The 24,203-nt window shown below is 42.0% G+C and overlaps 3 protein-coding genes across 3 annotated transcripts; all 3 read right to left on the bottom strand.

Moving 5' to 3' along the window:
* Positions 1-1,303: 1,303 nt before the first annotated feature.
* On the bottom strand, positions 1,304-7,784 carry PCDHB15 (protocadherin beta 15). Its single transcript, XM_089909397.1, has one exon. The coding sequence runs from the start codon at positions 7,573-7,575 to the stop codon at positions 5,194-5,196; it is 2,382 nt and encodes a 793-aa protein (XP_089765523.1). The 5' UTR covers positions 7,576-7,784; the 3' UTR covers positions 1,304-5,193.
* A 1,541-nt stretch (positions 7,785-9,325) lies between these two features.
* LOC149749666 (protocadherin beta-18-like) lies at positions 9,326-13,108 on the bottom strand. The gene has a single exon (XM_089909396.1). It carries the CDS (start codon positions 12,623-12,625, stop codon positions 10,235-10,237), a length of 2,391 nt encoding a protein of 796 aa, XP_089765522.1. The 5' UTR covers positions 12,626-13,108; the 3' UTR covers positions 9,326-10,234.
* Positions 13,109-16,145: 3,037 nt separating this feature from the next.
* Positions 16,146-22,586, bottom strand: PCDHB14 (protocadherin beta 14). The gene has a single exon (XM_089909395.1). It carries the CDS (start codon positions 21,631-21,633, stop codon positions 19,234-19,236), a length of 2,400 nt encoding a protein of 799 aa, XP_089765521.1. The 5' UTR covers positions 21,634-22,586; the 3' UTR covers positions 16,146-19,233.
* Between the last annotated feature and the right edge of the window lie 1,617 nt (positions 22,587-24,203).

Genomic DNA, 24,203 nt, shown 5'->3' with positions numbered 1-24,203 from the left:
CGGTATGCGGGCCTCTCACTGTTGTGGCCTCTCCCGTTGCGAAGTACAGGCTCCAGACGCGCAGGCTCAGCGGCCATGGCTCACGGGCCCAGCCGCTCCGCGGCATGTGGGATCTTCCCGGACCAGGGCACGAACCTGTGTCCCCTGCATCGGCAGGCGGACTCTCAACCACTGTGCCACCAGGGAAGCCCGGCAATTTTATTTTTTAATTTTTGAAATCACATTTCCTTTTTCCATGCAAATTTTAATTTTTTAAAATTTTATTATTATTATTATTTTTGGCTGCGCTGGGTCTTCGTTGCTGCGTGCGGGCTTTCTATAGTTGTGGCGAGTGGGGGCTACTCTTTGTTGCAGTGTGGGCTTCTGATCGCGGTGGCTTCTCTCTTGTTGTGGAGCATGGGCTCCAGGCATGCAGGCTTCAGTAGTTGCAGCATACGGGCCCTAGAGCACAAGCTCAGTAGTTGCGGCACGCGAGCCCTGGAGCGCAGGCTCAGTAGTTGTGGCACATGGGCTTAGTTGCTCTCTGGCATGTGGGATCTTCCCGGACGAGGGATCGAACCCATGTCCCCTGCATTGGCAGGTGGATTCTTAACAACTGCGCCACCAGGGAAGTCCCAGTAATGGCAATTTTATGACATACATTTATGCACTAAAGGGAAAAATATCTTTACAGTGTGGAAAAGCTATGGAAAAGCATTCTTACTCTGGTATATACCTCTGCATATATACCAGAGATGCACCTCTACCATCTGCTAAATCTACTCCCCTAGACACACACATACACACACACTCAAATGTACACATGTACAAACATACACAAACACTCTGGGTGAAGCTAAGGAGTTCTAAAACTTCTTGAGGCAATTCCATCATGTAACATGATAGATTTTTATTGACTTTTCATGATTATGCTGATAAACTGGAAGGAATGCTCTTTTCAAGGTATTCCAGATCAGTCCAAGAAAGACATAAGTAGGAAGCCTTTGGAGATGCCTTTAAATTCTACACTTTACCAATATTTGTAAAGTAAGACAGGAAAGGAGTAATGGCTCCTGACACACTGAGGCCTCAAAACGCACATCTCTGTGTACTGAAAATGTTGTTAGGAATTTCTGATCCATCCATCAGGCATATTCTACCAAAACATGTAGACTGCTGATCTTCTTATGAAGATTTTCAGGACTCATATTTAGTCAATTTATTTTACTAAGTAAAATTTTTGGCTGTGCCACTTCCCTGCCAGAGAGGGAAACAAGTGTTCTAAACTTCCAGTCGTCTTGTAAGGACACCACTGATGCAGGTTAATAGTATAGCTGGCATTTATCAGGTCACTTTCTCATTCTATTTTCCAAAACTCAACTTTTTGGGTTGCTACCAACTAGGAAGATTCCTTTGAAAGTTCAATTATCTGTGTATGTTTATATTAGTCAAATTGAGAAATGACTGAATAAAGATATAAAGTCAACCATAGTAACTGAGAGTACTGTCCCTTGATAACACCCAAGGGAAGGTAAAACTATTTTTCTGACAAGCATCTCATACATCTTAAACAGACAACATAGGACCTAGTCAGACAACTGTGTAAATCAACCTTACTCACGAGGAGGAGAGATGTGTCAGCTTGGAATGCATTTGTCTGTAATCAACAGAAAACCTGACTACAGTTGTTTAATCACATAGGGGTTTATTTATAAAGTGCAACATAAAGCCTGGGAGAAGGTAGCATAGAGGTGTTGCAGCAGCTTGACAATGTTGTAAGAAATTCAAGGGCTTTCCATCTTACCATACTTAGTATATAACCTTTGTTCTATGGTATTCATCTCATGGTTGCAAGTTGGCTGCTTCAACTCAAGGCTTACTCATCAGTACCCATGCCAGTTAAGAAAAAGGAAAATGGGCAAAGTCCTAAGGAACATGCCACCTCAGATTACCCCTTTCAAAAATATTTCCCTTAAACCCGATTCCCAGTTATACTTTTACATCAGTAGCAATAACAGAGTTATATGACACTCCTACCTGCAAGAGATTATGGGAATATGAATATTTTGGACTAGAGTAGGGGAAGGAAAAGAAAAATGGGCTTGGAAATGGCTTTGTTGGTAGCCATTTGTATTCATGTCTTATAGCTGCTGTAACAAATTACCATAAACTTAGTGGCTTAACAACACAAAATTATCTTACCGTTCTGGAGGTCAGAAGTTAAACTGGGCTAAAGTTAAGGTAGAACTATATTCCTTTCTGGAGGCTTTAAGGGAGAATACATTTTCTTGCCTTTTCTAGTTTCTAGGGGCTGTCTGCATTCCCTCATTTGTGGCTTCCTTCTCTCTTCAAACTCAGTAATGGCTGGTTCAGTCTTTTTCACAGAACATCACTCTGATACTGACTTTTCTGTTTCCCACTTCCACTTCTTATTAAAGGCTCTTGTGACTACACTGGACCCATCTGGATAACCCAGGGTAATCTCCTTATAAGGTTAACTGATTATCAACCTTAATTCCATCCGCAACTTTAATTCCCCTTTGCCACATAACATAAGATATTCACAGGTTCCAGAGATTAGGACATAGATACTTTGTGGGGCCATTATTCTCCCTACCACAGTCCACCCTCTTGTCCCCAAAGATTCACATCCATCGCACATAAAAAAATATATTTAAGGTCCTCAAAGATCACATCTCATTATAGTATCATCTCAATGTGTATGCCTAGTATAAATAGTGTACACCTGTGACAACACTGGCTTTCTCTCCAGAACACACTTTCCTAATTTTAGCATCTTGTACAATCTGAATAGGCTGAGAATTTCTCAAATCATCATATTCTGGTTCCTTTTTGCTTAACAGTCCTTCCCTCAATCTATTTCATTCTTCTCACATTTTACTATAAGCAGCAAGAAGAAACCACGCTGTACTTTCAACCCATGCCTCCTCAGCCCAAATCTCCTCAGCTAAGTATCCAAGTTCATTGCTTACAAGTCCCTTTCCTCCCATATTTCCACTGCAGGACACAATTCAGCTAAGTTTTCAGCCACTATGTAGCAAGGATTCTATTTCCTCCAGTTTCCAATAACATTTTCCTCATTTCTTTCTGAGCCCTCATCAGCAGTGACTTTAAACTTTTTTTAAAAAAATTATTTATTTATTTATTTTTGGCTGTGTTGGGTCTTTGTTGCCGTGCGTGGGCTTTCTCCAGTTACGGCGAGCAGAGACTACTCTTCTTTGCGGTGCACAGAGCGCATGGGCTTCTTGCTGCGGTGGCTTCTCTTGTTGCAGAGCACGGGCTCTAGGCGCGCAGGCTTCAGTAGTTGTGGCTCGAGGGCTCTAGAGTGCAGAGTCAGTAGTTGTGGCACATGGGCTTAGTTGCCCCGCGGTATGTGGTATCTTTCTGGACCAGGGCTCGAACCCCTGTCCCCTGCATTGGCAGGTGGAGTCTTAACCACTGTGCCACCAGGGAACATCCATATTACTACCAAGTCTCCTAAGGTTTTGATTTAGGTAATCTATAAGGCAATATATGTTTTCTCCACCATACTCCTTACTTCCCTCTGAGTCTTCACTAGCAGAGTTATTAACATCTGTATTTCAACTAACAGTCTGTCCAAAGCAATCTAGGCTTTTTCCATCATGCGCTTCAAAATTCTTCCAGCCTATGCCTGCCGCTCAATTCCAAAGCAATTTCCATATTTTTAGTTATTTGTTACAGCAGCACTCCACTTCCAGTTACCAACATCTGTATCAGTCAGGGTTCAACCAGAGAAACAGAACCAGCAGGAGATATATATTAAGAGATTTGGTGCAAGGAAGTGACTTACTTGGTTGGGTGAGCTGGCTAGGCAAGTCCAAAATCTGTAGAGCAGGCAATTAGAAAGAGCAGGCTGGAAGTCTGGGGCATGAGAAGCTGCTGCCCACAGTCAGAATTTCTTCATCTCAGGTAAGACTCAGCTCTGCTCTAAGGCCTTCCAACTGACTGAATCAGGCCCATCCAGATCATCTAGGATATTCTCCCTATTTTAAGACTAACTGACTAGCAACCTTAATTCCTCTGAACCTTAATTTCCTTTTGCAATACAACACAGAATATTCACAGGTTCCAGGGATTAGGATGTGGATGTCTTTAGGGGGGCCATTACTCTGCCAACCACACCATGCTATAGCATCCACTTTTGAGGCTCCTGGAGATAGAGGAGTCCTGACAACAGAGCTGATTATTTCTTCAAATCATTCAACTCCCTCACCAACATATCCTTTACTAAGTTTTCTTTGGTTAAGTAATATTAATTCTACAATGCATTTTCTTTCAAATTCCCTATTAACCAGAACAATGTCGTCATCCAAAGGCAAGCAGATATTGGAATCCTGTGTCATCAAAAGCTCCTCTAGGCCCAGAATTTGGAGCTCACTTGAGAGTTCGTCTACAATAGCAAGAGACAATTGCAGGCAATGCATTACTTGGTCACGTCTAAAGAACTCCTTAAACATAGTCAGCCTGGTATCAGTAAACTCTTTAACAGGATCACAACTTCAGTTAGATATAAGGAAGAACTTACAAGTATTTTCAACATTAATTTAGATGAGAAAGAATAGATAATAAATATATACTTGCATGAGATAACATATGCAATATTTCAGAGTGAAAGTCCAATGATTACAAGTGTGATTTTTGAAATAAATAGCATGAAATTATACATGTTGCTGCCTATTGGTAAAACAAAAATCCAAACAGAGCTTGGAAGAAATTGGACATAAGTAAATATAAATTGATTACACTCCAAACAGAAGACGGGTTATAGACAAGTCTAACTGTGTAAATAATAAAAACTTAAAAAACTTCCAGTAATTAAAAAATGAAGTATGATAAAAAGGGATCAGACATTTTTATGTAGTGTCATATAGTGAGAAATGTACTTTTAAACTTAGAATTACTTTTATTCTGAGAGGCTAACTTTCATATTATCATTTAGAAATAAATACTAAAAGTTTAATCAGAAATATGAAATTTCCTGATATAAAATTTTTACTAACAATAATTGTAAAAATAATTATAGGACAAACAGGCCAACAAAACAATAAGTAGTATTACTAAGAAAAACTAGAAAAGAAGAAAGACAAGTAGCATTAAAGATTACTACTAGGTTAAAAAAGGGAAAGGTGTAGGAGACAAAACTAATGTTTGCATTGGGGAAGTTTTAGATACCTAACTATTCTGGAAGGTTGAACTTCTTTCTGACTTCCTCCCAAGGTCCGATTCTAGAATATTGGGGAAGACAGGCTTCAAGAATTTGAACTCATTACTCCCAGAGCCTCCCGTCAGACACACCTCGTACTGGTAGCTCTGGGACAGGGTCCCCGTGCCGCTGACGTCCACCAGGTGGCCCGGAAAGGGGCCCTCGGGCACCGAGCAGCGACCCACCGAGGCCGCCCCGCCCCTCCTGCACAGCCGCACCGCGACGAACACCAGCACCGAGAAGACGAAGAGCGACGACACCGACGCCAAGGCCACCACCAGGTAGACGGTGAGAGGGGCGGCCGGGGCCGCGTCCGCCGCTTCCGCTTCCGGGGCCGGCAGGTAGGGCTGCGAGAAGCCGTCCACCAGCAGCACGTGCAGCGTGACGCTGGCCGAGAGCGGCGGCTCGCCGTTGTCCTTGACCAGCACCAGCAGCCTGTGCTTGGCCGCGTCGCGCTCGCTCAGCAGCCGGGCCGTGCGCACCTCGCCGTTGTGCGCCCACACGCCGAACAGCCCGGGCTCCGTGGCCTTGAGCAGCTGGTACGACAGCCAGGCGTTCTGGCCCGAGTCGCCGTCCACCGCCACCACCTTGGTCACCAGGTAGCCCGCCTCGGCCGCCCTGGGCACCAGCTCGGTGCAGGTCGCCGAGGCGTTCTGCAGCGGGTACAGCACGAAGGGCGCGTTGTCGTTGTCGTCCGCCACGAGCACGCGCACCAGCGCCTGGCTGCTGAGCGCGGGCGAGCCGCGGTCGGCGGCGCCCACGCGGAACTCGAACGCCCGCAGGGCCTCGTAGTCCAGGGACCTCAGGGCGAACAGGTGGCCGTTGTCCGGGTTGATGGACACCAGGGAGGCCAGGGGCACGTGCGCGTCGAGGGGCGGCAGCAGCGAGTAGGTGACCTGGGCGTTGGCGCCCGCGTCTCTGTCTGTGGCGCGGACGCTGCCGATGTGCAGGGCGGGGCTGTTGTTCTCGCGGACGGACAGGGTGTAGGAGGTCTGGGTGAAGGCGGGGGAGTTGTCGTTGACGTCGGACACCAGCACGGTTATGTTGTGCTCGGTTTTCAGTCTCGGTGTCCCCATATCTGTGACGGTGATAGTGATATTATATTGGGCTTTACTCTCTCTGTCCAGCGCCCCATTTGTTACTAGGGTGTAGAAATTCTCCGCAGATGGTTTCAGGAGGAAGGGGAGATCATCCTGGATGGAGCAAGTCATCCTTCCGTTGTCCCCTGAGTCTCGGTCTCGAATCCTAAACAGGGCCACTTCTGTCTCTGGGGAATTTTCAGGAATGGGGCTGGTAAGTGATGAAATAGTTAGTTCTGGGGAGTTATCATTAACATCCATCACCTCAATGGAGACAGAGCATTTTCCAGAAAGTCCCCCACCATCAGACGCATCTATATACAGCTCATATGAGGATATTGTCTCAAAATCTAGTTTTTTAAGTAGTCGAACTTCTCCTGAAATGCTGCTTAGCTCAAAAGTTGTGCTTATCTCTTGAGAACTATAAAAAAGGGAATATGATATCTCTCCGTTTGTTCCAGTGTCCAAATCCCTAGCGGAGACCTTGACAACTAGGGTGCCTACAGGACTGTTCTCTGGGACCTGCACCTGGTAGTGCGTCTGTGCAAACTCAGGGGCGTTGTCATTAACGTCCAAGACCAAGATTCGGACCTGGGCGGTGCCAGACCTGGGCGGAGAGCCGCCATCCAGCGCTGTGAGGGTTAATCTGAGCTCGGCCTGCTCTTCGCGATCCAGCTCTTTGTCCAGCACCAGCTCTGGGTATTTCCTGCCGTCCCCCCAGTTGCGGGTGGAAACATGGAAGTAAGAGTTGTGACTGATATTGTAGTTTTGGATGTTGTTTTTGCCCACGTCCCAATCCTGGGCTGTTTTCAGAGGAAACACGGTCCCAGGAGGGCTAGTCTCTAGGATTTTCAGCGTCATTTCTCTTTCAGGAAACTCAGGAGAATGATCGTTTATGTCTCTCACCAGTAGCTCACCTCGAAATACTCCCAGTGGTTTTTTCAGTAACACTTGGAAATGCATTACACATGGATCTGTGGGTCCGCACATCTCCTCCCGGTCCAGTTTCTCACTTAATATCAACTCCCCAGTCTGTAGATCAAGCTGCAACCAGGGTTCGTTGTCCTCGGAGACCACCCGGGCTTCTCGCGCAGCTAGCTCCTCCACTCCCAGCCCCAGGTCCTTAGCAAGATTGGCCACAAAGGAGCCGCTCTCAGTTTCCTCCATCACGAAATAGCGACGGGATTCCCAGCCTGCAAGAGCCACTCCCAGCAAGAGAAAGAGAATCAGGACTTGCCTTTGTTTAGGAAAGCGCTCCCCTCCGGCCTCCATCTTTACTCCCACAAACGCCTTTCCAGGAACAGGGGCCAGCTCTATCTTGGGTAGCAATGGGACTGAGACACTGGTGAATCTCCCAGTGGGTAACCTGTCCAGAAATGTCGGCGAGCAGCATTCCCTGGAGTTTTTGATGCTGAGCTTTGCTTACAGGTTTTTCTCTTCCGCTGGAGATCGGAGGTAGAGTTCGTAGCATTTACTGGGCTTTTTTTTTTTTTTTTTTTTTGACGTCTTAGCCTGCAGCGCCATCATGCGTTGTTTTCGAAAAGAATTGCTGCAATTGCATTCTCTTGGTATATAATAATCTAGATGGCTATTGGAGTTTGGAAATGGTTTGGGGGAGATGATGTAATCAGAAAACCATGCAATTATAACTATTCATTCCTTCATTCAAAGGAGTGTGACTGATATCTATGTACTGGGCTCTGAAATACATCAGTAAGCAATCCAGACATTGTCCCTATCTTCTAGAACCTGTCGTCTGGGTGGGGTATTCTGAGGAGAACTGAGAAGTGAAAAGAAGACTTAAAAGTGATCAGTCATCTTGTAAAAATAACAATATATACCTATGTGATTTCTTAAAGTTCTCTCAGCAAAAAGTTTGAATTCCTCTAGATTTCCTTTCAAATTCTAGGCACCCTATGTGCCAGAATTGTGGTTTCCATTGGTTGAATCACATCAAGGAAAAAGCTATTAGTTCATTCCAATTTATAATACCCTTTCTATATAAGGTCAGAGATTTTATAATTTTATGAAACTTTCAAACTGTGAAAAAATGCATATGAGGGCACTTCCCATATCTCTTCCTGCTTTTTCTCCCTAACATTGGTCACCATCTTATACAGCATATATGTACACGTTTAATTGTTTCTTTTCTGTGTCACCCTTGAGTTTAAGAACTTTGTTTTGTTCACTTCTACATCCATCAACATCTACAATAGTTCCTGGCACCTAGTAGATACTCAACAAATATTTGTTAAATAGATCAATGAATAAATTAATTTTACAATTCTGATAGATGGATTCTCCTCCTAATGTAGAAGCCCCCTGTTTTGCTAACATCCTAGTTCATTGTATGAGCTAAATAAACAAGACAGCATGTTCTCAAGTGACTTTTTTCTATGCTCCTTTGAATAGTAATTTGAAATAATTCAAAATGATCTAAAATGTTTTTTCACTGAATGACAAAATACCCTGGTTCCCCTAAGCAAAGGAATATATTATAAAAAAGAAAGAACATAATAACAAGGCTATAATGAGCCTACAAATAAGGCATACATCTCTTAGAACACATTTTACATTATCAGTGTTATTTTGCAGTAAAGCTATTATGACACTAATGATATTCAAAAACTCTTATATAGTAGAATTTTCTAAGAATTTCTAATTTCTATTAAACACTCCAAAGACTGTACAGTTTGGATATATCCATCAATTCTTCTCAAAATTGTATATTCTAACAAACGCTTGTTCTTGTCCCTTACAGACTACTAATATTCCACCACCTTTTGATCCTAAATATTACATTAATATGAAAACCACAATTTTTAACAAATTAATAGTAAGGTCCAATCCATGCAAGCATATCTAAAAGTGCTTTTGATAAGAGAACAAATCCACTTAGCTATCTTATTTAGAGGGAAATTTATTTAAAAACTTCATATTTATTTCCAAAAGCTCAAGAGAGAAAGTACATTTGGGAGTGACTGGAAAATCCACAATGAGGCATCTCCTTCCTTTTTGTCTCTAGGTAGATTGGCTTTCTGTGCTTCTTTCATGTATTTAGCCAACATGGTATCACTTTCTTGCTAAGTTTCTAACAGAGATACTATAACCAGTTTCTAAAGTCATTTTTTAAAGCATAGATAATGAGATTGGGTCAGTTTGGATCAGTAATGTTTACCACCTTGTCTTGTTGTTTGAAATCACAGAGGGAGATGGGTCATATAAAATAAACATGGCTGCAACAGTACATTTTTACTGAAGAGAGAAGCTTCCAGAAAAAGATGGGGTGGGCTAGACAGACACCACAAAAGGAATCTATTATTTAAATATCCTAAAGTAACCTAATAATCTTTCAATACTACTCATATATTATATACTGCAGGTTGATAAAAAAAAGAGAAAACACCTTTAAGTATAGGATAAATTGTAGTCTTTTCCATTTAATACTACTGTGAAACAAAAACATGCCGTTTTTTCAGATATTTCTCCATTTAAAAGTTTAAGATAAGGAGGCATAATATCAGATTAAACAGAAGATTTACTAATAATTCATTATATTTGTATCATGCTCATCTCCTAAGTAACCACAACATCAAAAATTTAGAAAAAGTTTCTGGACAACAATCAGAGAATGGGTTTGGGGTCATCTTCAAATCAATAGTGCTTGATGATGAAAAGTTGAAAAACTAACAAATATTCATGACTTTTCAGTAATGAAGTAAAATTGAAAGTTCTTTGTCTCCATCAAAATAGAAATAATAGAGTAAGTATGAGTATATTCTCAAATAAAATTTCTAATCTCCTTAACTAGCAAAATGAAATCAGAAAAAAATATATCAAGAAATTCTTTATGGCCCAAAAGGCTAATGGAAACGGTATATTTAGAGAAAACTAACTTTCATCCCGAATGCTCTGAAAAACCAAAATATTCCTAATTGAATCCAAAACCATTTATAAAGTTTGAGTTTTCCTCTACATCATTTACAGACTCCTGGTAATTGGAGGCAACAGACTTCAGAAAGTTGAACTCGCTGGTCCCAGAGCCCCCCTTCAGACACACCTCGTACTGGTAGCTCTGGGACAGGGTCCCCGTGCCGCTGACGTCCACCAGGTGGCCCGGAAAGGGGCCCTCGGGCATCGAGCAGCGACCCACCGAGGTCGCCCCGCCCCTCCTGCACAGCCGCACCACGACGAACACCAGCACCGAGAAGACGAAGAGCGACGACACCGACGCCAAGGCCACCACCAGGTAGATGGTGAGCGGGGCGGCCGGGGCCGCGTCCACCGCTTCCGCTTCCGGGGCCGGCAGGTAGGGCTGCGAGAAGCCGTCCACCAGCAGCACGTGCAGCGTGACGCTGGCCGAGAGCGGCGGCTCGCCGTTGTCCTTGACCAGCACCAGCAGCCTGTGCTTGGCCGCGTCGCGCTCGCTCAGCAGCCGGGCCGTGCGCACCTCGCCGTTGTGCGCCCACACGCCGAACAGCCCGGGCTCCGTGGCCTTGAGCAGCTGGTACGACAGCCAGGCGTTCTGGCCCGAGTCGCCGTCCACCGCCACCACCTTGGTCACCAGGTAGCCCGCCTCGGCCGCCCTGGGCACCAGCTCGGTGCAGGGCGCCGAGGCGTTCTGCAGCGGGTACAGCACGAAGGGCGCGTTGTCGTTGTCGTCCGCCACGAGCACGCGCACCAGCGCCTGGCTACTGAGCGCGGGCGAGCCGCGGTCGGCGGCGCCCACGCGGAACTCGAACGCCCGCAGGGCCTCGTAGTCCAGGGACCTCAGGGCGAACAGGTGGCCGTTGTCCGGGTTGATGGACACCAGAGAGGCCAGGGGCACGTGCGCGTCGAGGGGCGGCAGCAGCGAGTAGGTGACCTGGGCGTTGGCGCCCGCGTCTCTGTCTGTGGCGCGGACGCTGCCGATGTGCAGGGCGGGGCTGTTGTTCTCGCGGACGGACAGGGTGTAGGAGGTCTGGGTGAAGGCGGGGGCGTTGTCGTTGACGTCGGACACCAGCACGGTTATGTTATGCTCGGTTTTCAGCCTGGGGGTTCCCATGTCAGTGACGGTGATGGTGATGTTGTACTCGGCTCTTTTCTCTCTGTCCAGAGGGCTCTCTGTTACCAGGGTGTAGAAATTTTTGAAGGTAGGCTTCAAGAGAAAGGGGAGATTGTCCTGAATTGAGCAAACCATCCTCCCGTTGTCCCCAGAGTCTTGGTCTCGTAGGCTAAAAACAGCGACTACCATGTCAGGTGACGAATTTTCCGGTATGGGGCTGATAAGAGATGTTATGACTATTTCTGGTGGGTTGTCATTCACATCTACAACACTAACTAAAATTGCTGATTTTCCTGAAAGGCTCCCACCGTCAATGGCCTGAATATTTATTGTATAAGACTTAATTAACTCGAAATCCAGAAGTGCTTTTAAACGGACTTCGCCAGAAATGGGATGGATTTCAAATGTTTTCCGTATGTCTCTGGAGACGTGGGAAAATGAATAAGATAGTTCTCCATTTAGTCCTGCATCTAAATCTGTAGCAGACACCTTGACGACCAAGGAGTCCAGAGGGCTGTTTTCTGGTACTAAAACCTCATAGACAGACCTCTCAAACTCTGGGGCATTGTCATTGATATCTGAGACCAACACACGCACCAGTGCAGTTGCAGACCTGGGCGGAGACCCACCATCTAGGGCTGTTAGTGTTAATCTAAGTTCAGGCTCCTTTTCTCGATCCAGAGGTTGGTCCAGCAACAGCTCTGCGTATTTTCTACCCTCCTCACTGTCTTGCAGTTTAAGGTGGAAATGAGGATTGGGGCTTAATGTGTAGTTTTGAACAGCATTCTTTCCTACATCCAAGTCCTGAGCGCTATCCATTTGGAATGAGGTTCCTGGAGTAGTACTTTCTGAGATTTTCAGAAGTATATGTTTGTCTAGAAACGTGGGAGTGTGATCATTTATGTCTTTGACCCTAAGCTCAGCTCGAAAAAATTGCAAAGGATTTTCTAATAATATCTGGAAATTTAATATGCATGGCTCGGTGAGATCGCAAAGCGCCTCCCGGTCCAGTTTCTCATTTAAGATCAAGTTGCCAGTCTGCCGATCCAATTGCAAGTATGGTTTATAGTCATCAAAGATGACTCTGGCCCCCCGCGCAGCCAGGTCTTCCACACCCAAACCTATGTCTTTCACCACGTTGCCTATAAAAGAGCCGATCTCCATTTCCTCTGCCACAGAATAGCGCCAGGTCTCTGAACACACCAAAGACCCTCCCAGGAAAACAAAGAAAAGCAGCGCTTGCCTTATCTGCTGAGGGCTTCCTTCTCTCGGCTCCATGGCTCCTTGGCTCCCTAGCCGAACGTCTTTCCGCGGAAATATTTCAATTCAGTCTCAAACTGCTCCTCTCAGCTATTAGCCTGGACCATTGAGAATCTATAGACTTGCAATTCGGTGACGAGGGCGTTGCTGACTCCCTAGATTTTTCTTGAAATCCTCTTTTTATCACCACTGCTTCTCTGGAGCTCTCAGTTCCAGTGGTTCACGGTAACCAGAGCATCTGATGGTACAAAAATTTCCCCATCTTATCCTGCAGCGCCACCACGCGACTCTGCGGAGTCTCAGGTTTTAAACAAAGCCAAATAAGTTTGAGACAAAATATTAATTTATCTTGCGTGTTTGTTGATGACTCTGAATTATACTTTCTCCTATATTCCTATTTTCTTTTCTCAGTTTTGTTCTTGTGATGCTGTTACTATTCAGTCTTTAACACAATAAACCACAATCTCTAGAGCTGTGGTGGCTATAAAAAGCATATTTAAGATATAGTCCCAACCTCAAATAAGTTATGCTATCTCTGTGAAGACAACACAACTAAACAACTAAAACAACTAAAAATAGTTAAGAGGACCTTTTTATGTAATTGACTTAGTGAGCAAGAGGTTCCCAGGAAAATTGGAAACGGGAACCAAAGATCTTAGTCTTCTTTAGATATAAGCAAATATGCTTTGAAAAGACAATAAAGATAATGTCATGTATTTAAAACTGAACTGGTATGTACAAATAATTGTTTGGGGGAGGCTTGACATTTCAGGCTGAGTAAATGGTACTGTTTATTTAGGGATACTCCATAAGTGTAGTCGAAAGTAAGTGCTCAACAGTAGTGAATAATGTAAGACATGTCCAGTTTCTGTCGACATTTTAAAAAAGTTGAACAAACTAGAACCCAGTTTAGTTGTGGAACTGAATTCTGTTTTGTAGACCCAGGACTTCCAGAGACATAATTCTAAATATATTATCATCCATTCATTAATTTTTTCAGCAAGTATTTGTTGAGCATACATTTTGTGTTAGGGATAGAGTGGTAAACAGACATAGTTTCTGTCCTGAAAGATAGAGGCAGAAAAGTGGTCACACATTTAAAATAGAGCATAATGAATGCCATGATAGCAAAAGTTCATGCTAATATAAGAGCATAGATGAGGGTCATCTAACCAGGATTTGAAGTAGAGGAAAGACTTTTCCGGAAAAAGTTAATTCTAATTTGATACATGAAAAACGAGTTTGAGTAATCCAAACAAAAATTGGGTGTGGGGTAAAATTTCCAGCAAACTAAAAACATGATTGTGCAAATCCAAAAATGAAAGAAGTATTTTGGAGAACTGAAATAGGATCAGTATGGCTGAGCCATAGAGTAAGAGGAGAGAAATGGTGAGAGTTGAGATTGGAAAGATCAACAAGTATTTTGTAAGCCATGCCAAGTCATTTGGAATCTACATCAATAGAAATGCAAGATTATTAAAGTGTTTTAAATAGAAAAGTGACATGACCGTGTTCTTATTTTTCAAGAAGATCATCCTGTTTCAGAGTTGAAGATAAATCCCAGAGGAGTTGGAACTAGAGGCAAGGGATGGATTAGAAGTTGTTCCATTAATACAGGTAAGAGATAATATTGCTGTCACCTAGAAATGCAGTTATAGAGTTGTATTAGAATGATAAAGATAAAATATGGTGATTAGACACAGAGTAGAATAGGAAGGAGTAAAAGTCAATGTACTTTTTTTCAGGCTTAGGGAACTGGGAGAGTGTTAGCGCTATTAACTGATAGAGTAAACACAGGAAGAGGAGAAAAGAGGAACATGTTTAGAGCTAGAGAAGACGTTTAGTTTTGAGGAATAGAAAGTTTTAATTTAAAACATGTTGAGTTTGAGGTGTCCATAGAGTATCCATATAAATTGTTAACATAAATGATCTTACATTATATAAATTAAGTTGAGGAAAGAGGTTTGGGCTGCAGAGACAAATGTGGGATTTATTGGTATGAGTGGTGATTGAAGCCCTTTGAGAAAGAATGTAAGTTGTAGATTAAGAGAAGTACGTTTGAATTTGTGATTTCAGAGGTGCAGCTCTAAAAGACTACCATCTTCAGAAATTGGCCATGGTCATATAGATCTACTAGACTAAGGTAAAATTAGATGTCACTAGGGATGAAAAAGGCTAGAAACTGAGTAGGTCAAATTCCTGGACTCAGAACTGTGGCAAGGGAGGGACAGAGTAAAACTATAAAGTTATATTTGAAAAATAGTCTTTATACCACTTCTTTCCCATGATCTTAATTAATTTAAAACCAACTGACATCCAGTTGATTTGATTCTCTCATTTGATGACTCATATGCAGAGACTATTTAGGCAGGAAGGTTTACTGATTTCTTTCAGCACTTGGAAGGTATCTTTCTTTTAGTTTCCATTAATACTGTTGAGAAATTGTCAACATGGAACATAGCTTTCAGTCTGTCATGTATTTAAAGATTAAGTGTCTTTTTCCTATGACTTTTCTTTAAAAAGTCTTTTGATTTGTCTTGTCTTTCTGAAATTTCACAATGATGTTTCCATGTATGGTTATCTTTCATTTATCCTGTTAGGTTTACTTGGGTCTATTGAATCTGTGCATTAAGGTTTTCATCAATTCTGGACAATTCCCAGCCATTACTCTTTCTCATCTCTCCTGAAATTCTGGTTAAATATATGTTAAACTTTTTTACTCTGTTCTGCATTTCTAACCACCTCCTCCATATTTTCCACCTTATTAACCCTCTGAGCTATATGTGGGATAAGTTATAGTCTGACCTATCTTTCACTCCACAAATTCTTTATTTCACTGCATCTAGTTTTCTATTAAACCTTTTATTCAGTTTAAAATTTTGATTATCATATTTTTCAGTTCTAGGAGCTCTATTTGGTTCTTTCCTAATCTTTCACATTTTATTGTTTCTTGTTCCCTGTACATTTTCAGGTGTAACTTTTATTTCAGTTAAAGTTGTTAGCTTCTTATAGACTGTTTCTGATAATCAAAATATTTGAAGTGTTTGCAAGTTTATGTGTGTTTGCAAGTGTTTTATGTTTTCTGCTGGCTCTCACTCATGGTGTCATGTTTCCTTGTGCATGCAGTTATCTTTATGTTCAAGTTAAGAACATAAAAATTATTTATATGAATAATTCTAGGATTAAGATTAATAAACCTTCTTTCATAGAAGGTCTGCATTTGGTTCTATCAGGATCTGGGAGCACTATTTGTCAATGACCACCTTAAATCAAGTTCAATGCTAAAACTCAAGTTCAAGGCTGTAATTGCATACAAGGGCTCATCCATTTCCAGTTTAATACTACCATAAAGGTGTCGTTCTTAGGATTCCATATTTATTAAAGTGAGGGTCTTCTATCAGCTTCTCAGTTTGTCAGGCTTTGATTTCCTCCCCCATATACACCATCAAAATAGAGGTTCACATATCCCAGAATTCCAGTTGTTCTCAAGGAAAAAAGTGGATTTGGGGCCGATTTTCTCTCTCTGAGTTACCTTTAAACATTAACTGTGACCTGACATATATTAGTGTTTTATTAGCTGTTTTTTTCAGTGGAAGTGTTGGTGTACATAATGTATACCACCCTTATTAAAAAGGTAAATTCTCAAGGATATTGTTATGCCTTAAAATGACAAGCAAATTTTTAGCTTTCATGGAGTATGGGAAATTGATCTTATTGAGAGAATAGAGAAATCATTGACATTGGTATAGCTCACACTTCTGTCTGCACTCCTATGTAGAAACACACATCTTCTTTCCTACATTTGTTCCTTCTTCTCTTCTTCCAATGTTTATATATTTGTATATTTCTATAAGTTTAAGATATTATGTATTATATGGATATATATGGTATGTACAATAAATCTCAGGCTCTTTCTTCCTTTTGAAACATTTGGAATTTATTCATGTGGTTGTCTGTACACCTAGTTCACTCCTTTTGATCACTGCATAATAATCCTTCACAAACATGTTCCACATTTTATTTATCAATTGCTTTACTGATGGATATGTAGATAGACTCCTATTCTTTGCTTTCCCAAGATGAACATTATCATGCACTTCATTTTGTAAAGCTGTGTAAGAATTTTCTGGCTTATATGCTCCAAAGTAGAATTGCTGGATCATAAAGTATGTACATACTAAATTTCATTAAATACTATTGAAACTCCTTCAAAATGGGGTGTATATGCAATTTCCTATGGTTCCATTTGATGGAAATTTGTCATCTTTACTAATGCTATGGGTATAAACTGCTGTTTTATCATGTGTATCAGCAACTAATAAGGTTGAGTATCACTTCATGTTCTTCTCAGACTTTCTGTTTTCCCCTCTTTTGAATTTCCTTTCCCTTTTGTCCTTTTAAAAATATTCTTTTGGCTCTCCTGACTTTCTGACTTTTGCTATCTGTAAGACTTATCTGAATAATCTAAATATTAATCCTTCTCAGTGAAAATGCTGCAAGTAGCTTCCCCCTGTCTGTCATCTGCTAGCTTGTCTGGGCTATCCTCTAGTTTTGAGGTAGTAATATTTGTCAATTTTTATCCTTATTGTTGGCACTTTTAAAACCTTGTTTAAGAAATCAAAATCAATAATAAGGTCATAAAGACATTTTTACTTAGACTTGTTACATTTTTTCCAATTAAATATTTCAAATTCACCTCTTAGGTCCACATGAAGTTTATTTTTATATCACATGAGATAAGGATTTTGTTTCTTTATATAGTGAGCCAGTTTTCCCAATAACATTGCTAAGTAATCAGTCTCTTCCCCCCCACCCAAGTGATTTTGACACCTCTTCAATCATCACCAAATTTTCTTATATAAAATATCTGACCTTGAATTCCATTCTATCTGGTAGTGTACAAGTTTGTTTCTGTATCATTCAAATAGGATATTTTGTTATCTACTCTTACTCTTATGCATAAGAAGCATAAGCTTTGCTTCTAATGACTCTGAGAGATAAAGAGGGCCCAAACATTCTTTTTCAGGATTGTACTGCTTAAATGTCTATTTAATAAAATTCTCACAACTAGTAAATATCTTTTGCAACACAAAATAAGACCAGTAAAAACTGCATGAAGCAAAGAAAAAAATTCCTAAAAAACTGGCATTTGTTTTACCCATTTCACAATGTCAAGCAAAATTGCATTTTACTACATCATCTAGTCTATAATATTTAATTTTATGAGAGAAATCACAGAAATGTATATGCACAGTAGCTCTATATCCACACTACATTCTAGTTACCAAAGTGTCCACTGAACTGTACACTTATAGATTGGAGACATTATAATTTGGAACACCATGAGACATCTATAAACCATTAATATAGACCCATTCCTTCTTTATGAACATCTGAGAGAGGCCACAAAGTATTAAGGATGTTTTTATATTTACTTTTTAAAATCAATAGAAAAGTGAACCTAATTTATTTCTCTACCCGTTTGAATTTTCATTTTAATTTCTTAAGAAGTTTTTATCTGTACTCTTCTGATGGAGGAGTATTTACTCAAGATGATACCATGAACGTATGAGTTACATAATGAACAACATAAAATAATACAAATTTAAACCAGTAAATGTGGTATATTGAAAGAAAACAAAATAGCAACATAAAATCCCGGAACATTATAAGACTCTTCCCAAAACAGCATCAACGACAACAGTAAAAAAAAGGAAAATTACTTAAGAAATCAATAATTTTCAGTGTGGTCACTTTTATCTTGTCATAAAGTGAATTCTTGAAAAACACTATATAACAAAAAACAAACAAATAAGATACCCTACTACTGAATACTGGAGAGGTGGCACTTTTACTCTTTGTGATGAAAATTTTCAAAGGGAATAGTGCAGTAAAATCCAATATACTTTCCACCCAGCTTCAACAGCACTTTTTTTTTTTAACATCTTTATTGGGGTATAATTGCTTTACAATGGTGTGTTAGTTTCTGCTTTATAACAAAGTGAATCAGCTATACATATACATATGTTCCCATATCTCTTCCCTCTTGCGTCTCCCTCCCTCCCACCCTCCCCATCCCACCCCTCCAGGCGGTCACAAAGCACCAAGCTGATCTCCCTGTGCTATGCGGCTGCTTCCCACTAGCTATCTACCTTACGTTGGGTAGTGTATATATGTCCATGCCTCTCTCTCGCTTTGTCACAGCTCACCCTTCCCCTCCCCATATCCTCAAGTCCGTTCTCTACAACAGCATTTAAAATTTTTGCTGTATCTATGCTTTGATGAAATGTCTAGAAGTAAATTACATACATTGTGGCATTTGCTCTTAATACTTGAGTTTGCACCTCCAAATAATAACATCGTCTTGCATAACTATGCCATTATCAGAACAAATTAGCAATAACTCCATTAATATGACATTTTGACCAAATATATGAAAAAGCAGAACACAGATTATTTTTCCATGTCATTATAGCCACAAATAAAGATTTTTAAAGCAACTGTGAGGATAACATGAGGAATAATGCATGCAACTACCGTCCAACGTAAAATCTATTACAGATTGGCAAAATGGATCCACAGTTTGCCAAGAATGACAAAAGATTAGAAGTTTAAAGTAAATTATTTTATTGAATGTTGAATCCAAAGCTATTCCTAAAGTTCTCATTTTCTCCTATATGCCTACCGGTGTCTTGGACTGGAAGATTAGGGATAATCGGCTTCAGAAATTTAAACTCATTCGTCCCAGTACCTCCCATGAGACACACCTCGTACTGGTAGCTCTGGGACAGGGTCCCCGTGCCGCTGACGTCCACCAGGTGGCCCGGAAAGGGGCCCTCGGGCACCGAGCAGCGACCCACCGAGGCCGCCCCGCCCCTCCTGCACAGCCGCACCGCGACGAACACCAGCACCGAGAAGACGAAGAGCGACGACACCGACGCCAAGGCCACCACCAGGTAGACGGTGAGCGGGGCGGCCGGGGCCGCGTCCACCGCTTCCGCTTCCGGGGCCGGCAGGTAGGGCTGCGAGAAGCCGTCCACCAGCAGCACGTGCAGCGTGACGCTGGCCGAGAGCGGCGGCTCGCCGTTGTCCTTGACCAGCACCAGCAGCCTGTGCTTAGCCGCGTCGCGCTCGCTCAGCAGCCGGGCCGTGCGCACCTCGCCGTTGTGCGCCCACACGCCGAACAGCCCGGGCTCCGTGGCCTTGAGCAGCTGGTACGACAGCCAGGCGTTCTGGCCCGAGTCGCCGTCCACCGCCACCACCTTGGTCACCAGGTAGCCCGCCTCGGCCGCCCTGGGCACCAGCTCGGTGCAGGGCGCCGAGGCGTTCTGCAGCGGGTACAGCACGAAGGGCGCGTTGTCGTTGTCGTCCGTCACGAGCACGCGCACCAGCGCCTGGCTGCTAAGCGCGGGCGAGCCGCGGTCGGCGGCGCCCACGCGGAACTCGAACGCCCGCAGGGCCTCGTAGTCCAGGGACCTCAGGGCGAACAGGTGGCCGTTGTCCGGGTTGATGGACACCAGGGAGGCAAGGGGCACGTGCGCGTCGAGGGGCGGCAGCAGCGAGTAGGTGACCTGGGCGTTGGCGCCCGCGTCTCTGTCTGTAGCGCGGACGCTGCCGATGTGCAGGGCGGGGCTGTTGTTCTCGCGGACGGACAGGGTGTAGGAGGTCTGAGTGAAGGCGGGGGCGTTGTCGTTGACGTCGGACACCAGCACGGTTATGTTGTGCTTGGTTTTCAGCCTGGGGGTTCCCATGTCAGTGACGGTGATGGTGATGTTGTACTCGGGTCTTTCCTCTCTGTCCAGTGCTTTTTCTGCAACTAGAGTGAAAAAGTTCTTGAAGGTCCGTTTCAGAAAAAATGGGAGGTCATCTTGAATAGAGCAAACGACCCTCCCATTTTCCCCAGCGTCTTGGTCTCGGACACTAAAAAGAGCCACAAGGGTCTCTGAGGCGTTCTCTGGAATTATCTTTGTAATTGATGACATGGTCACTTCTGGTGGATTGTCATTTATATCTATTACTTTAACCAGAAGAGTGCATTCTTCCGAAAGACCCCCACCATCTGTTGCCTGAATATTTATAATGTGTGACTGTATTGCTTCAAAGTCCAAGTGTGATCGCAAATAAACTTCCCCAGATAGTGGATTGATTTCAAATGTTTTACGAATATCTTCTGATGCATGAAAAAATGTGTAAGATATTTTCCCATAGTTTCCTGCATCCAAATCCTTAGCAGAGATGGTGATAATCCAAGAGCCAACAGGTGTGTCCTCCAGGACCTGCACCTCGTAGAGCCTCTGAGGAAACTCTGGGGCATTGTCATTGATGTCCAAGACCTTGATGAGGACCAAAGTTGTCCCAGACCTGGGCGGGGATCCACCATCCAGTGCTATGAGTGTTAATCTGAGCTCAGGCTCCTCCTCATGGTCCAACGCTCTGTGCAGGACTAGTTCAGGGTATATCTTTCCATCACCACTGTCTTGAATTTTAATGTGGAAGTGAGAATTCGGGCTAACTGTGTAGTTTTGGAGACTGTTGCTTCCTACATCCAAATCTTGGGCACTCTCCATTAGGAATGTGGTTCCAATAATGGTACTCTCTGATATTTTAATAACTATTTCCTTGTCAAGAAATGTAGGGGAGTGATCATTTATATCTTTGATATGCAGCTCAGCCCGAAAAAACTGTAAAGGGTTTTCCAGTACCATCTGAAAATGCAGAACACAGGGCTCCGTGGAGTCACACAGCTCTTCCCGGTCCAGTTTCTCATTTACGAGCAAATCCCCGGTCAGCAAATCGATGTGCAAATGCTTTTCATTATCATCACACACTACCCGCGCCTCCCGCGAAGAGAGCTCCTCCACCCCAAGCCCCAGATCCCTTGCCAGATTGGCCACAAAAGAGCCAATTTCTGTTTCCTCTGCCACAGAATAGCGCACAGACTCAGGACCTGCCTGAGACAATCCCAGTAAAACAAAGATAATCAGAACTTGCCTTTTCCGCAGAACGAGTGCCCCTCTGATCTCCATGGTTTCTTCAAGAAACCTCTTTTGTGGAAAAATTTAAGTTCAGCTCTAATTTTGCAAGCTGAGGCTCTGATTCTTTTTTTAGTTGGAAACTTCTAGAGAGTATATAAACCTCCAGCAGGACTGTAGGTGAAGCTCCTTAATATCTCTCTTTTCAGTGGGTTGGATGTTCTCTGTTCCCGTGAATAATGGAGCCCACAGTGTTGTAGAAGCACTCTTTTCATCTTATCCTGCAGCGCCACCATGTGTCTCTATGAATTTTTTCAGTAGAATTTTTTTTTTCTCTTTGAACAAGTAATTCATAAATTCATCTGGAGTATTTTAAAGCAAATCCCAGACATCACGTATTTTTACCTCTAAATACTTCACTAAGTATCTGTAACAGATAAGGACTTTAAAAATATATACTATACTACTATCACAATCTACAAATTTAGTGCTGGTAGCTTAATATAATTTATATTCAATCTGTGTTTGGTTTTACACATTTTCCTCCAAAATATGTTTTACTGTTGGTTTGTTTGAATCAGTATTTAAACAAGGTTCATGAAGTGCACTGAATTATCACTGTTTTGAATGCCCGACAAGAGGAACCATTAAAATGTCCTGAACTGAAGAAATTATATTTTATTCAGGCCATTTATTGAGTAATTGCAAATATATCCTCCCCTACACTCTTGTAAACCTTATAGATTTCAGTCTATTATAGTTAGTAATGTCATTGCTTTTTTCACTTGTATATTTTTTAAAATACATATGTGCGTCTTTATGGAGCTCACAGTCTAGAAAATTTGTCAGGCAAGTAATTAAAATATGCCAGAATGTATGCACAGGTAAATAGTAATATATAAATACCAAGAACGGACATCTTATACCTAGGAGACAGCATTGCATAGTGGTTATGAACATGGATTCTGGAACCAAAATGTCTACATTAGAATCCTAGTTCTCCTACTCACTATCTTAAGTCTTGGGCAAGTTATGTACCTCTGCTTCCTTAACTGTAAAATAGGGGTAATAATAGTGTTTACCTCGTAGGATTATTATCATAGGAATCTAATGAGTTAATTTTTACAAAGTGGCTAGTAAGTGCTTGTTAAGTGCCTGTTAAAATAAATAAAATCTAATCCATATTTTTGGACATCACTGAAACCTGTCCTAAGGTATTGAACTACAAGTTGTGATCTGGAGGAGCCATTCAGGAGAAGTGTTTTGAACGGATATTTTAAGGAAACTGGGAAGTTAAATATGCCTCAAGCTTTAAACCATGGAAGGGGGAGAATGTTAAAATGAGATTGGGGGAAAGAAGCAGAGTAAGGACATAAACAATTATATGAGTTATAGCATGCATTTTAAAATTTATCCTAAAGGCACTTATAATACAATGTAGGATCTTAAACAGTTGATTAACATAATTATACCTGCAGTTTTGAAAAATCAAAATTGGCTGAAGTATGATAATCAGTTTCAGGGGGAATAACTGGAATCAGAGAGACCAGTTAGGAGGTGATGGTAGCCTGGATGAAGGTAATACTAATGTCGATAAGGAGAAGCGGGGTGATTAGAAAGATATTTAGAAGATAAAAATATTTAAGACCCAGTGATGGATGGCTTGCATGGGGAGAAAAAGTGGAAAGACTCAAGGATAATGAACACCTCTCTGGGTTGGGTACTGATGGTTAGTGCATCATTCACTAAGACAGGGAATGCTGGCAAAAAAAAAACAACAACCAAGATTGAAATAGAAAAAGATAAAGTTAGTTTGGGACATGTTGATATTGAGGTAAGTGCCTGTGGAATGTGTGTGTGTGTGTGTGTGTGTACATATATAACTGAAACACAGAAAACAAATCTGGGCTGGAGATATGGACTTTGAGATTCATCAGCATGTACAGGCATACCCCAGAGATATTTTGGGTTCCATTCCAGACCACTGCAATAAAGCGAGTATCTCAATAAAGTGAATCACAAATTTTTTGGTTTCCCAGTGCATATAAAAGTTATGTTTACACTATACTGTAATCTATTAAGTGTGCAATAGCATTATGTGTAAAAATAAAATGTACATACCTTAACTTAAAAATACTTTATTGCTAAAAAATGTTAACTATCATCTGAGACTTCAGCAAGTCGTAATGTTTTTGCTGATGGAAGGTCTTGCCTTGATGTTGATGGCTGCTGACTGATCAGGATGATGGTTGCTGAAGGTTGGAGTAGCTGTGGCAATTTCTTAAAATAAGGCAACAATGAAGTTTGCTGCATCGATGGAGCCTTCCTTTCATGAACAGTTTCTCTGTAGCACGTAATGCTGTTTGATAGCATTTTACCCACAGTAGAACTTCTTTCAAAATTGGAGTCAAACTCTGCCGCTACTTTATCAACTAAGTTTATGTAATATTCTAAATCCTTTGTTGTCATTTCAGTAATCTTCACAGCATTTTCCCCAGGAGTAGATTTCGTCTCAAGAAACCACTTTCTTTGCTCATCCATAAGAAGCAACTCCTCATCCATGAGAAAGTTTTACCATGAGATTGCAGCAGTTCAATCACATCTTCAGGCTCCACTTCTAATTC

This window comes from Delphinapterus leucas, chromosome 3, assembly GCF_059928025.1.
Source record: "Delphinapterus leucas isolate spDelLeu-1000000601 "Yukka" chromosome 3, BTC_Dleu_Yukka2, whole genome shotgun sequence".
Taxonomy (NCBI): Eukaryota; Metazoa; Chordata; class Mammalia; order Artiodactyla; family Monodontidae; genus Delphinapterus; species Delphinapterus leucas.
The sequence above is the reverse complement of the archived record's forward strand: the minus strand, read 5'-3'. Positions and strand labels throughout refer to the sequence as shown.

Coding starts and splice junctions, on each gene's coding strand:
- PCDHB15 (XM_089909397.1), bottom strand. CDS start 7,575: ATGGAGGCCGGAGGGGAGCGCTTTCCTAAACAAAGGCAAGTCCTGATT.
- LOC149749666 (XM_089909396.1), bottom strand. CDS start 12,625: ATGGAGCCGAGAGAAGGAAGCCCTCAGCAGATAAGGCAAGCGCTGCTT.
- PCDHB14 (XM_089909395.1), bottom strand. CDS start 21,633: ATGGAGATCAGAGGGGCACTCGTTCTGCGGAAAAGGCAAGTTCTGATT.